The following is a 17,108-nucleotide window of genomic DNA, read 5'->3' as shown; positions in this document are numbered from 1 at the left end:
TGCTGAAGTGTATGGAGCTCCCCCAGCAGTGGCGTAACACCAAATGATTGTTCCCCCCGGCACAATGTGAAGAGAGGCCCCTTAGTCTCCCATATCTCACAGATATGCATTTCCCTTTGACTTAAATGAGCCACCTGAAAGGTTATAAGTTCCCTAAAAATTAGAGGGCCCCGTGCACCGCATGGGCTGAAGTGGCTTGCGTTACACCCCTTACCCAGTACGGAAAAGACACAATTCTAAAAAGCAAATATAATAAAGATATGTATAATGCAGCACATAAGTGCAGAAATAATGGCATTGGTTAATTAACTATTTTAAATCCCTTTCATATTCCACTTTAATCATATCGTTATGGTGCTGTCTTTTAGTGAACTCTGTCGTGCATGCTTTTGATATGCTCTTTCCATATTGTCTCTCTTGCACCATGGTAATGGGGTGGTACCTTCTAGGTTTCTCCATTGCAGTGTAGAGGAACTGTGTGGTTTGTTGCTGGTTATTGTTCCAAGAGAAGATTTTGTAATTTCTCTTTATAGCCTAATTTCACCATTTACTACCAAATACTTGTCCTCCCCGTCCATATTCTCACCTGCTTTCCTCCCATTCATCTCTCCATTACTCAGTCACTCACATTGAAGGAATATGATTCATTCCTTTTGTCTTTTTCCCTCCACCACTCACGGATTTTGTGGACCTTTTCTAAATTGCGGAGGTCTCCAAAAAGAGCTGTTTTTGTGAGAAATCAACTGTATCAAATGGAGGTTCCACTAGCTGTAAATGACTATGACTTTTTGTACTCCTTTGATCATCCTCCTCTACACAGAAAATGCACCTCATGCCTCCCACAGAAACGTTTTTTTGTTGGAAAGGCTGGGAGTGTCAGATCTGCTTCCTTATAGAAGAGATGCAAATCAGGAATGCATGATCTCCCCTTGCTACTCGTCCTCTGTGTGGAGTCCAGCACTCTGGTGGTAGTCCTCATCAACTTATAAGCAGATGCAAAGCCCTTGTTATTTTTTTGGTTTCACTACAGACCATCTATTGCAGACAGCAATTACAACCTATACTTCGACATATACTTTGAATGGCTTTTGGGTCTGCCCATTTCTCGTGATTGGAGGGTTTTCTTGCCTATTTCAATTCTCTGCTACTAATTTGACGGCTTTACTCCCTATTGTGTTTGTCTTACTCCTGAAGTGTTTAGGGTTAACTCCATTTTTTTACTTCACTGTAACCTTCCACTACTAGTGTCAGAGAACTCATTTTTCTTTGTTGATTTTCTTTCACATTTGTGAAAGAGCACTACATGGGAGTGAATGTACTGCTCCTTTTTTAGCTTCCTGTCAAGGGTCCTTGCATTATGCACCGTCTCTCTCACTCTCTCTCTCTCTCTCTCTCCCACCACTCACCGTTCTCTGCTCACCGCTATTATTGGCTTGGCCAGTGCACTTGTAAAATGTATCCAGCTTTGAAAAAGCCAATAGTGGTGACCATCCATGTTGGAATGCTATTTTCTGTACTTCCAAGACACCATAATTTCAATCTTGAAAGGACAGAAAATAATGTTTGGCTATCTTGGAATATTCTATCTATACTTCCAAGTTAGGTACACCTTACATGTAGACTCAATGAGGTGCCTGTTTTGGAGCTATATTTCTTATAGTTTCCAGATGGCTGAAAAATATGTTCTGCACTCTCAATATGGCAACCGCATTGTGTTTACTCTTACTGTGGCAGCATTTTGGAACTATGGAGAGCACCATTCCAAAATGGCCGTCAGACACTATCGGCTTTTCCTTTATTGGAGCAATTTAACAAGCACTGACAAACCCAGTAGTGACATACAACAAGCCTTAGCAAAGTGAGGCCAACTGGCTTTGCCAGTGCTTCCTTCAGTAGCTTTTTTCCACAGCACTTTCAGTAATGAAAACGTCAGCATTCAAATTCAGGAAAATGTCATGGTACAGGTTAAGACTTAGGAAGTGGGAGGGTTTTCCAGCACTAGGGATAACATTTATACATTTGATGCTCGTTCTCGCTGCACAACAATATACTTACCTATCTTTTGCATTGCTGCACAAACAGAAATGCTCCTTTAAGGGACAGAGTTTATCTTCTTGCCAATATACTCCAACTTCTTTGTGGCAGGTTCAAAGACTTTACTGTTTTTCACAACCTCCCTGCTGCCTCGGGGTTCGTGTAAGTGACATCCTAAGGCCCTCCGACCACCAGTGATTTATTTCCTCTCGTCGGCATGCTTACCACCATCCACGGCTGCTCCCACTTTAACAGTGGGCTTCATGATGCGGGTAGCGAATGCAGAGATTGGTTCAAGTTGTTCATGATGTCACAGGTCATTAATGTCCCCAGTAGTTGCAGCTACAAGCCAGAGCTTTACAAACCTAAATTACACATTGTCGACAAAAACACACACAAGAACACCCGTATACCTGATACCTGACCCCCGCTCTTACTAGCACTTGATCTGTGACATTTTTCCTTGCAGGAGAAAGCCTAGAACATGCCTCTCTTCAGATGCATGCTGCAGTGATCCATAACTGAGCTTATTTTAAAAGTATACATCCCATTTCAATATGGAATGTTTTGTAGTGGATACTCATTTTTCCATTGCACACTCCTGTGCCAGGACAAGTGGTTAAGCAACTCTACTTTAGGTGCAAAGATTACAAGGACTCTTGGCATTTCAAAGGTTGTGTGCACTTCAGAAGTGTTTGGGGGTGGGATGTTGGGGATGGGAGTTACTTAGGGGAGGCGGGCTCGTTAGAACCTTGTGTCAGCTCAGTTGACAGGGTAGGTTGTGTGGCGCTACCAAAAGGGCTAGGTACTGTGCTTGCCGGTTGTAAAAAAATAGCAGCCTTTTGCACTTGTAGCAAGCAGAGTAATATCATCATTTTCTCCCAATCTAGGCCCGAATGCAGGCAGCATAGCTCGCTCTGCTTTTGGGGAGGTTTAGGAGGAAAGAGCGGAATAACGCAGTTATGTGGTGACTGTGGGACAGCCCACATAGTGTCAGTGCATACAGCAGCAAGTGCACTTTCTGTTGCACCTGCCACTGAGTGGAAGCTTACCGACCACCCTGGAACATATGGTTGGGGGACTGGTTAGGGTGATTTGTTGTTGGAGAGCTGTTATTGCTGTGCATTGATGTCGCTGAAGGGCAAGCAGAAGAAGGCAAACTGTTGAGCTGATTGGGGGAAGAATGGGAGGGTTGTAAAAATGTGCAAAGGACAATGGAGCCAAGATTTGGGGCAAGGAAGAGGGTCTGGTCCAATGAGAAGGCAGGCTCGACAAGATGGTTAATGTGGGTTCCGGTGCGAGGACCACAAAGTGGTTAATGAGGTTCTGGGACACGACCACAAGGACTCATGGCATTTCAAAGGTTTGTGTAGTTCAGAAGTGTTGGGAGGAGGATGTTGCGGATGGGAGTTCCTTAGGGGAGGTAGGCTGGGTAGAACCTGGTGTTAGCCCAATTGACCGGGTAGATTGTGCAGCTCAGCAGAAGGGCTAGGTACTCTGCTTGGCAGTTGTAAATAAAGTGGCCATTTGCACTCAAATCAAACGTAATGGTGTAATCATTTCCTCCCATTTGAGTTTATTTTAAAAGTATACTCCACAACTCCGTATTGAATGCTTTGTGGTGTACACTTATTTCTCTGTTGTATACTCCTACGCCAAGACAATGAAAAGGAATTTCTAAAGCACTTCTGTTACTCCAAGGAGTGTCCTGGCGGTAAGAGGCGTGAACATTGTACATGCAAAACCCACACTTCATGCTCCAAAGGAACAAGGGCATCGTGTACGTAGCTATGGTAACTGTGCACACAAGCACATACTTACTGCAGACAGGTAGGGTTGGTCACAGCAAATCAAGCATACCACAACAGGCATCTTGGAACTCAGAAGACATAATCTTGGACATCATAGCACAGTCACCTAAAAGACTGCATCTGCACCAGCAGAGAGCAGCTCTTAGATAGGGGAAGTCCCAGTACTCGTCGAGACTCTCAGAACTTTATACAAGCCCAGGCTGCAGATAAACACACCCGCCAACTGTACTGCCGTTCTGGACAACATGAAAACGAATCTGTTATAATCTTGTAATACTTATAGTGAGTTGGTATGTTCCAAACCCCCCCCTCCCCTTCCAGTATATGGTATGACCCTAGGGAGCTCACCTTAGAATGTTCAGGTGAAGTCTTTCATTGTTGTGAGAGCGGATGGTCAGTGAATAAAGGCTGCATCAACTTACCTGCTGTGTAGCGTATTCTTCAATATAACACTGGCGACGAACTGCGAAGGGGGCAGCTGACTATCTCCCCTCTGTTTATTCTCTCGAAGCAGCAGGAGTTTAGTACCTTTGAAGAGTGCAAGGGCACCTTTTGTGAGGACGGCGCATCTGTAGAGCATTATCTGGTGGTCATCAAGTGACTCAAGATTTCATGCAGTCCAAGGAGGTCGGGGCTCGTAGGTCGTTTTGACCAATTGTGTACTCCGTATGCATCACTGTGGGGTGCCAGTACATTACTATATGCCAAGTGGATTTCGGGTGTAGCAGTGGTGAGGAGGAAGGAGGCGTCTCGTTCTGTGACCCGCAGTAAACTTCCAGCGGCGTGGATAACGAAGAATTCACCCAAGTCCCTGCGTTCGTCACAGATACAAGAATACTTGTGAGACAGCAAGGGCAGGTTGTGCTTGTGGTGACGATCGACTTACAGGCGTTCCTGTGAGGCAGAGAAGCGAGTCAGCCCCAGTCTGTGACGGAAGATATCTCAGGCTGAGATTGTGTAATAGCGGATTTGTGTGGGAAGAGCGCACTCTATCAGCCGCAGTGAAATTTCTGCAACTTGTGGACGTCCGGTGAAGCAGTTCTTGTTTATTCTACCGCGCAGCCCGGGAAGTTCAGTCAGCGGGTGAAGCAGTTCCTCTTCGAAGAATCGGCGCTCCAGCCTTTGAGGACCGCACAGCCCAGGAAGTTCAGTCAGGTGAAGCAGTTCCTCTCTGAAGACACGGCGCTCCAGCCTCTGAGGACCGCTCAGCCCAGGGTGTTCAGTCAGCTTGTTCGGCGCGTCAGCCGCCTGCGAGCCAGTGTCGATTCCCTGGAGATCTTCGTGTGAGCCTGGTGAGTCTATTCAGCGCTCCACCTTTGCGTTCTTCTGGCAGTGTGTGGGAGGACTTTTCCGTCCTGTAACCCAGGGAGGGGGAACCACCGCATTTTGTGATAACTACGCTAAGGCCAGTCAGGAGCGGTATCGGGCGCCTTTTACATTGTGACTGGGGTTAGTCCAGCGAAATCATCTGATCTGCGTGGGGGGAGGGAGAAAGGTCTGGGCAGTGTCGCAAGGAGGTGACTGCTATACGTGTGCCACCCATTTTCGAACCCGTGAAGCACATGAACCAGGCAGTTTCCTCACTGACTGTCACACTGGTCTCATGAGCGGGAACTAAGTGTGCAAGGTGGTACCCACCGTAAAGCCTTCCATGGAACTTTAAGTGTCACTAACTTACCTCCAAAAGGCGTTCCTTGTCCTACCGTTTCTGCTGGCGGTGTAAGAAGTTTTTAGTCAGTCCTCATGGGCACACCAGGCATGAGCCAACCCCCGTCCTTTTTGAATGACTGTGGGGACCCAGAGATCCACTGGAAAGATTGGGCAAAACTGTTCGAATCCTACCTGATTGCCATGGGAGGTGAAAGGTTTTCAGCATTGAGGAAACAGCACATTCTTCTGCATAATTTAGGCGTGCATGGTCGCAAGGTTTATGAAACTCTTCCGGAACCAGAGTTGGAGGAGGAGGATGACATTGATGTTTTTGATGTGACATTGATGAAATTGGAGTCACATTTTGGGGATAAGGTCAACGTGGTGTTGGAGAGATACAAATTTTTCAGCAGAGTTCAAGGGAAGTGTGAATCTATCTCTAATTACATTGCAGCTTTAAGGGGGCTAACGCAGTTGTGTGAGTTTGGGGAGCTGAATGACTCACTCATACGTGACCAATTAGTTAGGTGCACAAATAGTAGTAGGATCCAAGAGAAACTGTTGGCGAAGAATCCCACCTTGAAAGACGCTGTGGCCATTGCTCAGTCCGTGGAGCATACTGCGAAATGTGTAAAAGAAATGAAAGTTAGAGAGGATGTAGTAGCGTCTGTACAGGTGGAAGAGCAGAGTAAAGAGGTGTTAAAAGTGTCAGATAAATGGGGCACGAAGGAGGCTCAAACCCATAAAGTTAGTAATTTAAAATGCTATAGGTGTGGCAGCAGTAACCATCAAGCCAATAATCCAGTGTGTACAGCCAGAAGTGTCATGTGCAAAAAATGCAATAGGAGGGGACATCTAGCAAGGGTGTGCAGAGAGGGGATAAGTAACACTGTGAGTGTGGTGAGTAATGGGGAGGAATCTCATGCCAAGTACATTTTCCAGGTGAGGAGCATGGCTGTGGGGGCCAAACAGAACTACCCCAAATGTATTGTACTGTTTAATAACAAACCTCTGGAGGTGTTTGCAGATTCCTGTTCCCCTTTCACGTTGATAAATGTACAAGATTTTGTGGAATCACTGGGCGGCTCGAGAGAAGTATTAGAAACTCCTGACATCACACCTGAAGGGTACACGAGAGATCCCATTCCCCTAGTAGGCATGTTGAACAGCCACATAGATTTTAATGGGAGGACCACAAAGGGTAATGTGTACATTGTAGAACGTGGGGCCAATCTCCTGGGGTGGCAACACCAAAGGGAATTAGGCATTATACTAGATCCCAGTAAAGAAAATCAGGTGATCATGATCGACAGAGTTAGCAAAGAGGAGGGTTTACAGATGATGTTCCCCAAGCTCTTCAATGAGGAGTTGGGTAAACTACGTGATTTCCAGCACAAAATTAAAATTAGAGCTGGAGCAAAACCTGTGGTTCACAAAGCACGATCAGTACCTTTCCACCTGAGGGAGACGCTCAAGGAAGAACTTGATAAACTATGTGAAATAGGGGTCATACAACCTATTTAGGCCACGGAGTGGCTTGCGCCTTTGGTTTTGGCATCTAAGGGCAATGGGAAGGGCATTCGTTTGTGTGTGGACCTACGCTCTTTAAATGAGAATATTTGAGTGGAGAGGTTTCCTCTCCCCAACATCAATGAGATGATAAGCACCATGGGTAAGGCATGTTATTTTTCTGTAATTGATCTGTCCAGAGCGTACCACCAAGTGGAACTGCATCCAGAGTCGAGACCGCTGACAGCGTTCACCTCGCCTTTTGGGGCATTTATGTTTGTAAGAATGCCTTTCGGTCTCGCCTCAGCAGCCTCGGTATTTCAGAAAATAATGCAGCAGGTATTAAAAGGAGTCAAGAACACACTCTGCTTCCAAGATGACATCCTGATGTATGGGGAAACGGAGGAAGCACATGATACCACCCTCCATACAGTGTGTCGCAGACTATCTGATAAAGGTTTGACGGTACAGCTGGACAAGTGTAGAATAAAGGTAACGTCAGTGGACTATTTAGGGCACACCATCACCAAAGATGGCTTCAGACCCAAGCACAGCTTAGTCCAGGCCGTAAGGGATGCCCCACACCCAACGAACAAGGAGGAACTTAAGTCATTTTTGGGCTTAGTGGAGTATATGTCTAAATTTGTCAGAAATTTTGCGGAATTGTGTGTGGATTTACGTGAGCTTCTTAAGAAGAATACTGCATTTGTGTGGGAGGAAGAACACAGTGGCATGGTTGAGATGATAAAGAAGCGCATACTGGAGTCACCAGCACTGGGTTCTTTCGATCCCAAAAAGAGAACCATTTTAACCACGGATGCCTCAAGCAAGGGATTGGGGGCCATGTTGTCCCAAAAAGGTGAAGGCGAGGAGAGGGTAATAGCGTTTGCATCACGCACCTTGAGCGAGGCAGAACGCAATTACTCTGTCATCGAGAGGGAGGCATTGGCGTGTTTTTGGGCGGTACACCATTTTAAGTTTTTTTGTAGGGAACCAAGTTTACCATACACACGGACCACAAGCCTCTTACCTTCATGTTTTCGCCGAAGCAGGCGCAGAACATGTCTCCAAGAATAAGTAAGTGGGTGCTGGGTTTGGAGAACTTTTGTTTCAAAGTTGAGTACCTACCGGGACCTGAAAATGTGATTGCAGATTACTTGTCAAGGTTACCGATCAAAGGAAAATTGAGTGAGGAGGTACTCGATGTGCCCATTTGCGCGGTACATTTACCCTCGCTGACAGATGTGGAATGGGAAAAGAGCATGAAGGAAGATAAGACAATGGACATGTTGAAAGAGCTCATTGTCAAGGGGTGGCCGGAGAAGATTTCAGAGGTTCCTGACAAAGTCAGAGACTACTGGGAAGTCAGATTTGAACTCTCGATTATAGCGGGTCGCTTACACAGGGGGGAGAGAATTGTTCCACCGGAAGGGTTGAGGGAAAGGATCATAGACCTGGCCCATGAAGGGCATTTGGGCAGGAGCCTAACTAAAAACAAGGTGAGAAGCTGTTTTTGGTTCCCCAGAATGGATTCGATGGTGGAACACTCAGTAAAGGAATGTGTCAGCTGTGCGAGAAGCGACAAGAGCAAAATCATTCACAGGGCTCCTTTGGCCCCAGTCAATGTGCCGATGATTCCGTGGACCAAGCTGGCCATGGACATAGTGGGTCCCATGGACATCCTTGGGCCACAGAAGAGATTCTTGTTTGTGTTGGTGGATTACACCTCCCACTGGGTGAATTTTAAGTTCACAGCGTCCACCACGACCAGCAATCTTATTGCATTTCCTAAAAACGTTTTTGTGTATGAAGGGATACCAGCCACTTTGGTAACGGACAATGGAGTGCAGTTCGTCTCTGAGACTATGAGAGAGTTTTTGGAGGAACACAATATAAAACATGAAAGGACTGCTCTCTATTGCCCAAAGGCCAATGGATTGGTGGAAAGGGCAAATCGCATGATCAAGGAACACATACAACTAGCCATAGCTAATGGGTTGAATGTGGAGGAAGCATTGAGAGAATCCATGTGGGCATATCACACCACGCCCAATGGGGTTACAGGGCTGTCTCCGTTTGTGTTTCTTAGAGGAAGGGAGCCCAGCACCAAAATGAACCCGAGGTGGTTGGGTGGGGGAAGGAGTGTTGTGCCTGACTTAGATCTTGCCGAGGAACGGGTAGGATCTCATCAACAGAAGTACAAGTCATGGTATGATGTAAAACATGGAGCAAGGGAAGTGGAGGTGAAACCTCACACCAAAGTGTGCGTTAGGAAACCTGGTAGGGTGCAACCTGGAACGAGCAAATTTGGAGCTCCACAAAGGGTGGGAAGAACAAGTAAGAGTGTAGTTCGTTTGGAGAACGGACAAACTTGGAGCAAAGACAGAGTTGTAAACACTGTGTGAAATAATGTCCTTTTATATCCTGTCAAAGGGAGATGTGTTATAATCTTGTAATACTTATAGTGAGTTGGTATGTTCCAAACCCCCCCCTCCCCTTCCAGTATATGGTATGACCCTAGGGAGCTCACCTTAGAATGTTCAGGTGAAGTCTTTCATTGTTGTGAGAGCGGATGGTCAGTGAATAAAGGCTGCATCAACTTACCTGCTGTGTAGCGTATTCTTCAATATAACAGAATCCATATGTCCTTCATTGTGCAGTGCACAACAGATAAACCCCCCTAAGTAAAAGTACTGTTTTAACAACAGAGCCTCTAGCGCTAGATCAGATGGTACACTGTCCTAGCTGTTAGAAAGGCATGAATTTGGGTCCTCCTAAAGATCTAGAGCTAGCTTCTCTGCGTCTTCCCCACTTTATTAGACATTAGCGATATTCTGAGCACATACATTCTCCCGCCATCGCAGAAGGCTAAGTTGTTTTTAGTACAGTCGATCTGTATTATGTTGCGAGTGGCAGGAGACTATGAATGTTACATCATCTGGGAAATGCTGCTATTTGTTGGATTGACTATTAGAAGCTGAATTCTTTCCTCCTCACTTGTATCATTGAGAATGTTCAAAATAGGTGTTAATTAAACTATTTCCTCATCCTTCTAAACCACCGTCCTTTTCTTCGTCCCCAAAGATTTGAGGTCGCCATTTATTGCCACACGAAAGGTCAAAATGAAGAATTTAAAGCCCATGAGGATCTTGAAAATAAATTGTAGTATTCACCCCTTTGTGTGGGATTTGCTTTATCTTGATAAATTTGACACTCTCTGTCCTTCTCTTTCTAGGCAATGGTGATCCAGTGAGCTGCCGACTGTGCGACTTTGTACTACCTTCGCTGCAATTCTTCTGGTGCACTGGATCCAAGAACAAGGTGGAGAAGCCCTTTCCGGCACTTGCTGCAGCCTGATTGAATTCAATCTAAATTAATGTCTCTTTTGAAACTATGGGGTTTCCACTCATCCAGAAGATGGTGGGCTTGCTGTTTGAGTGTCGACCGCTTGGAGCCATCGCTTCTTCTAGATTCAGGCAGTCACTAATCTTTTATCGATTTAGGAGTGATGGAATTGGGCAGGTGGCTCCACGGGACTTGGTCAAGCATTGGCAGCGAGTTTTCGAGGCTCATGGAATCCCAGAAGCCCAAGAGTCCAGCGAGTACATTGTATCATTTGTCCTTGGAGCCAAAACAGTTAAGTGAGAGTTTTGAGGGAGATGGGGCAAGGTGGTCTGTAAAGCAGGAAGTCATTTTAGGGGTAGGTTTTCTGTATTTCTTTGGTCTCTGCCTCTTTCTTTCTGTCTCTCTCTAACTATCCCCTTTCTTTCTTTCTTTCTTTCTTTCTTTCTTTCTTTCTTTCTTTCTTTCTTTCTGTCTCTCTCTCTCTTCCTGTCCCTCTCTCTCTCACTCTCTCTTTATCTTTGTCTGTCACTCACTCTCTCTGCAGTCAGTACTACAACAATAATAAACTGTGCCTTATTGAAATGCATCTCCTTCACCAGTAACACAAATAATTGGTCTTGTGTGTTTTCTGTATGGCACTGGTATCTAAAGTGATTTACTTACCACAATTTATATACAATTATTGTTCATGTATGTTCATTGCAAGTCGATTTATCTAGCTTGCAATTATGAAAGGGTGTGCTGCTTCTGCTAGTATTCAGACCAATTACAGATCGCTCTAGTGGTAACACATTTTACTGCTAATTTTCACTGCCTTGCCTCTTTGATTGAGACATTAGATTATCCTTTTAAGGGACCTGTAGGTCAGAGCTCCCCTACTACTGATGCTTGGAGTACATCTGCTCCTCTTTAGAGACGTGTAGCCCTCTTGGCCCCTTTTACTAGAATTATTAATCCGGCCACTTCCTGGTTATTTTTCTTTATGCTTTCTCCCCAAAGCAGTGCTAAATGGGTCTCCCAGTCATGGTAGGTACTGCTATGCTCTCCTGGCTTCATTGCCAGGCTTGGACTGACTTTGCCCCACTGAAGTATGAATCTCTGACTCAACATCTTTAGTAACAGATCTGTCCTTTATAGCATTTCCCCCCTATTGCCACTAATGTCGCGGTGTTCCTATATGTAGCTGTCTGGATCAGAATGTTCCTGGCGTGCTTTGGCAATGAACACCCCTACCCTTTGATAACCCGGACTGGACATTTATGCACGAAATAGTCTGCAGCCCTTATTGGCCCATGCAGTGTGGTTCCACTTCTGCAGCACTGAGGTGTCATTTCCATTTTTTAAGATTAACCCCTTCCCCACTCATGACGGAACCGCTCCGTCATGAGCCACGGTCGCCGTGTGCTCATGACGGAGCCGTTCCGTCATGCTGCGGCCATTGGCGGCCGCGCCGCCCACGCGGCGCTAATTCCCCGCCTGTGCGGGCGATTAGCGCAGTGGGCGGAGTCATGACGGAACCGCTCCGTCATGAGCACAGCTCAACCGCGGCTCATGACGGAGCGGTTCCGTCATGAGCACCACGCCACCGCGCTGCCCCCCCGCACCCCCCAGCGCTGCGGTGGAATTCCCGCCGCAGTGAAAGGGTTAAAAACATAGCTTTTTGTTTACAAAAAAAAAGGGAGAAATTGCTAATATCTGGTGTAAAAGTGCCAGGAGCCTTTTCATTGTATCTTGAATAGACTACAAATGTTTGTGTGTAAAATACATTTTAATATTTTGAGTGAATCTGATTGTCCATAGTGTTATATGCCTCAGTTTGTTTACATCTAATGACAACACTGTAGCAGTCTGGTTTGCAGATCTGTAGCTAACTGTAATCCTTCCTACCCCTTGCAGTACTGGGTGGGATTTGTTTGTCCTTTGGAACTGTTGATTTGAAGTGTCCCGCCTAGGGTGGATTGGGCTGCTTAGTCGGTTGTAGATTTGTGTTTCCTTTGAATTGCACAGGAATACTGTCCAGAACTATCCTTGTTGACCTGAAGCTTCAAGCTTCTATAGATTCAGTAACATGAAGGATTTAGCTTATTGTAGTAAATTGTAACTTTGTTCTTTTTGTTTTTTTATCGGTGCTGGGCCGGTCCATATGTAGTTACTTGTAGCTCTGAGTTTCCAAATCCTTCAGTGCTAGAACTAGACTAGCTGGACTGCTCAGTCTCTGCTGACTCTAAGCTATCTTGCTTTATAAGCCATTACTTAACAAGCCTGTCTACACCAGAGAAGCCATTTTGCCTTTAATAACAATTCTGAACAGCTGTAAATCTGAGCATTTTACTTGTATCTATAAATTTCCCGGTTATGGATAGTACCATATGTAAGGTTAAGAGCCATTCGAGCAGAATCAATAGTGTTTATCATGTTCTGAATAAGACAGGGATAACCTTTGATCATGCAGATACAGATAGCAGACTATGCCTGAAATGTAAGACTGATTAGAATACTTTGCCTGTCACCATAAGGGTAGGGTGGGATGTAATGGCAGGAAATTCAGAATCTTTCCTGAGAAAGGAAGAAAAGGATACTTCAGTGGCCATTTTTGTGAATGCGTACCCGAGGTAGTGTGAGTCTGCAGCTTGTCACAACAGGAAAAGTGGAGAAAGTCATCAGTACTTTTTGATTTAAGGAAGTAGAAACAGTTAACACAGTAATGGTGGTTGGATGGAAATGAGAGCGAAATATAACAGTGAGTAAATTGGGAATGACTCGCCCTAAGTGGCCAGGGTATGCCCAGACATGGGTCCTGTGCTCGCTAAATTTGAAATTCGAAATTGAAATTTATTGCATGATTAATAAAAATCTTTGCAATGAAATAAAATACATTGAAAAGCACCTGTGCAAAAATGCATGAAACAGCTCATTTCATTGCAGTGAGATTAATTTAAGACTGTTAAAAATTAACAGTGTGTTTATACTATTGTGTTTATACAGTTTATAAAAAAAATAAAAAATGTAAAATTGCTTAAGCTGTGCAAAGATTAAAATACATTGATAGATCTATGGTTTTCAATTGGCAAATGTTTGACTTATACATTTTCTACCTACTATACCCTGAAATTTGTAACAAATCTAACAATGAAGACTAATATAATCTTCATAGTAAATGAAAAGTTTTTAAAATTGGGACAATGATTGGCAGATAAAGATTGTGCAACTAGTTCTAAATTTTGAGTTGAGGCATTTATAATTAATTCATGTGCTAGCAGATGGGTTTAACGTGATTTTTGCCATATTCATAAAGCGTACCAGTCTGCATGCTAATTGAATGTCTCCTCCTTCAAAACAGGCTTTTAATGCTTGTCTACGTGTTCGAATCCGTCTTTGGTTCCAAAATGGTTTTAGTAATAGTCTTCGCTCTTTCTCTAGACCTTTGCAACTGCACAGTAAATGCAAAACTTACTCTTTTTGGTTGCCACAGAGTCTACAGTTCATTGTTGTTTCTAAATGTTTCCATGGGGGGAGGTGTTGTTTTGCCGGTAAGACTCCCATCCTCAGTTGCAGGTAAGATTCCTTCACGGTCCTTGAAAACCCTATTCCCAAATAAGCTTGTGGCAAAGACCTGGTATAACTCTGGATGACAAACCACCCATGGGCCCTCCTGGTAGGTGTAGCTTTATCTTCTTCCAGAGATAATATCTTCAATGTTTTATTCATGAGCTGCTTGAAGCGTTTGTGGGTCCCGTTGGTTTCCCAGAGGTCTTGTAATGCAAGAGAGCTTATTGCTGTCTGAAGATAGACCATTGCTGGGCTGTCTTTGTTCCTTTCCAGCTCTTTTCATAAATATGAATTCAGGGTACCTGTCTCAGCTCCTTTTATTTTGTGCCAACATTTGGTATAGGCACCCTTACGTGCTATTTGTCTGTTTTTGATGACCGAACTCAAGCCTTAATTGTGCTGGCGAGATGTACTGTCGGAGGTTGAATATTATTCGCATTCCTTTGGACACCACATGCTCGCTACGCCACGAGATTCAAGCTAGCCTGGCTGATATGAGGTGAAACCCCGAAACCGGTCCCAGGATGCTTGTTTCTGGTCCAGGGAGGAAGTGGCCTGACAGTTGGGGCTGCACTGTTCCCATGGGCAGCAGGGTCAAGACTGATTTGCATATGGCTGGGTCTAAACTGAAATGGTGTGGCATGCAAAAAAACAATGGATTTAACCCAGACCTCTGACTGTGGGTGAATGTCTGATTAGTTAGCATTCTGTTCATTTTGCACAATAAACTGTGGCAGAGGACTGGGAGATCACAGTATATTGATTTGAGGTGTGGGAAGGAGGGGCAGTTTTGTGAGTCAACATTGTGCCATAGAAGCATTGAGGGACCATTGAGCATGCAGTAGATGCCTTTGTAAATGCTGTTTTTTTTTTACCCAGAATAAACTACTTTAATTACTTACCCTGCATAGATGCCAGCACAGAGAACCTCTTGCCGCTGTCAGCGAGTCTTGTATGCCCTTGCTGTGTATGCACCCCCTTCTATTGTGTTGTACTTAGCTGCTCTGTGGCTAGGTTTGGAGTACATAAACACCACTATATACATATGCATGTTTTCTTGTTCATTTGTTGGTTAGGTGGTTTTAGAGTGCTTGATATGACATAGCATACTACAAAGATTATAAGCAAGCAAATGGTGAACTCTTGAGCTCCGAATCTAGGTTTGCAATACGTAAATATAGTTTTATAAGTGCTTATGTGTTCTCATTCATAGCTCGGTAAGGTGATATAGTAGGATACAGCATACTATGCAGACTGTAAGCAAGCAAATAGCAAACTCCTGGGGGCATGCAAGGGGCTAACAAGGATTCAAAACATATAGTTGTAGCTGGAAAAGACTACAAGACCTTCACTGGCATGAAATAGAAAGTGCGGCTAGAGCCCAGCTGGGAAGCACTGGTGGAGATAAAGTAAAGTAAAGAATTGAAGAGCTTATGGAAAGTGATTTTTCCGATGGGTTACCAGGAGATTTAGCTGAGCCCTTTATAGCTATTCCTGTATCACAATGGCATGAATCACATTCGTTTAACTATAAGGGAGCAGTTGCAAACACTAGTGGATTGAAAGTGATTATATTGAACATCTGATAGGGACTTCTAGCCACAGATCCCTTACCTTAGAATATTCCCAAGGCATCAGACTTTATCTGGAAACATTTGACTAGCAGTATCCCTGCGACATAATTTGGGTCTGCGTGGCATTGTTCGTGCCAGAAATAGTATGCGCAGTGCCTATAAAGGTGCCACCCCAGCCCGCTGATGTCAGTTCTCTCCTTTCCGCGCCTGTCAGTGCAGATTCAGAGAGAGCTACCCCCAGTCACTTTTTGACTGGTATTTTCTTGACCTTGCTCAGTTATTATTCCAAGACTTTGTCTCCTGGTGGGAGGATGTCCCCCAAAAAGGCAGGTTTCAAATCATGCGGCGCCAGTCACCGCCAGATGTCAGTAAATGACCCGCATTTGATTTTCACAATGCCAAGACATGCGAGTATTGCTGCGCCATGCATCCAAAGGTGCTGAGGAAACAGTTCCTCAACCTCCTCACCGCCCAACACCAACCCACCCTGCAAAGTTCCAGATCTCAGTCGGGAGAAGGTCCGGAGATCGTTCATGGAGCCGAACCCAGCAATTATCGTCTCACTCCAAGTCATCGGTAAAATCAAGCAAGTTCCACAAGAAAAAGAAGTTGAAGAGGTCTTCAATTTTGCAGCAAAATTCTTGAGATGAGTGTGGGGCCGTCGGCCATTCGAGGTCTAGCTCTGTGATGGAGCCTGCATCTGAGCCATAACTGCGTCTTCCTGAGTCTCCGTGAGCTAGAGCACCCCCACCCAGCTAAAAGAATCTGTGAGGCCATACACCTCATTTTTTAAGAGTCCAACGCCTCTGGAGTGCCAGGGGCCCACAAGTCAGGGAAGGAACCCTATAGGTTTTTTGCTGCAGACTTGCCCTCAGCGCTAGTTGGGCCCTAGCGATCCAGTGACTGATCCAGAGTGGCACTGGTCGAGCGACCTTGACCTTCTCCAGTGTCCACTCCCGTGCCGACACCCCCGGCACCACCGATGCCCAGCAGTGACCCCACCCACATCATCATTTCCAACTCTGAAACTAAGTTGGACGGACGTTGTCCATCGCTAGTTCCGGCGTTGACTGGAGGCAGACTCCCCATGTCAGAGCCAGTGCCTTTTTTTCTATGATAGGTCTGGGTTGTGTGATGAATGGGAGGGGTCTGTCAGGGCTCAAAAAATCATAAAAAGTTCACTAGACCTGCAGATCTAGTAGCTTGAAACATCTACTCGACCTAACTGTAATGCACTTGGCCTCTGTCTCTGAAAGCTGAGCAAATGTTACAAGTAAAAAGATTTAAAGGCATTTTTACTGCTTATTCACTTTGTGACATTTGCTGTCAAAAGTCAGTTTGTCTTCCTACTCGAGCAGGACGCAAAAATAGCAGTACACACAGGGGGTGTGATGGGTGAAAGAAACCCCACCAAAAATGTACTACTCCCTAACGTAAAGGGAAGTGGGACAGGGAAATAAGGACAGCGGTCATCCGTTGGAGAATGCTTTCTTCAGGAAAAGAACGCTCACTCACCCGTAAGTGACATGCTTCATCATTGGGTCCCCTCCTCACACCTGCACCACAAGGTGCTTGGTGTGGGCTACAACTCTTCAATGAAGAGGGGCAGAGATGTTTTAGGGTAGGTGAGCAATAG

At 45.1% G+C, this 17,108-nt stretch overlaps 1 protein-coding gene across 14 annotated transcripts in view; it reads left to right on the top strand.

The window, feature by feature from the left end:
• Positions 1 to 17,108, top strand: part of HEMK1 (HemK methyltransferase 1, mitochondrial release factors N(5)-glutamine) — a 319,162-nt gene that overhangs the window by 81,288 nt on the left and 220,766 nt on the right. For 12 of the 14 annotated variants that reach the window (XM_085625145.1, XM_085625136.1, XM_085625138.1 and 9 more), the window contains one exon: positions 10,240 to 10,640. In XM_085625145.1, coding sequence (XP_085481271.1) covers positions 10,398 to 10,640 — 243 coding nt within the window. In that variant the 5' untranslated portion in view covers positions 10,240 to 10,397. The remainder of the gene's footprint in view (positions 1 to 10,239; positions 10,641 to 17,108) is intronic. The other 2 variants (XM_085625144.1, XM_085625135.1) reach the window with 1 other exon arrangement.

The sequence above is a fragment of the Triturus cristatus genome, chromosome 9 (genome assembly GCF_964204655.1).
Source record: "Triturus cristatus chromosome 9, aTriCri1.1, whole genome shotgun sequence".
NCBI classification, from domain to species: Eukaryota; Metazoa; Chordata; class Amphibia; order Caudata; family Salamandridae; genus Triturus; species Triturus cristatus.
Note: the sequence above shows the minus strand (reverse complement) of the source record. Positions and strands in the feature narration are given on the sequence as shown.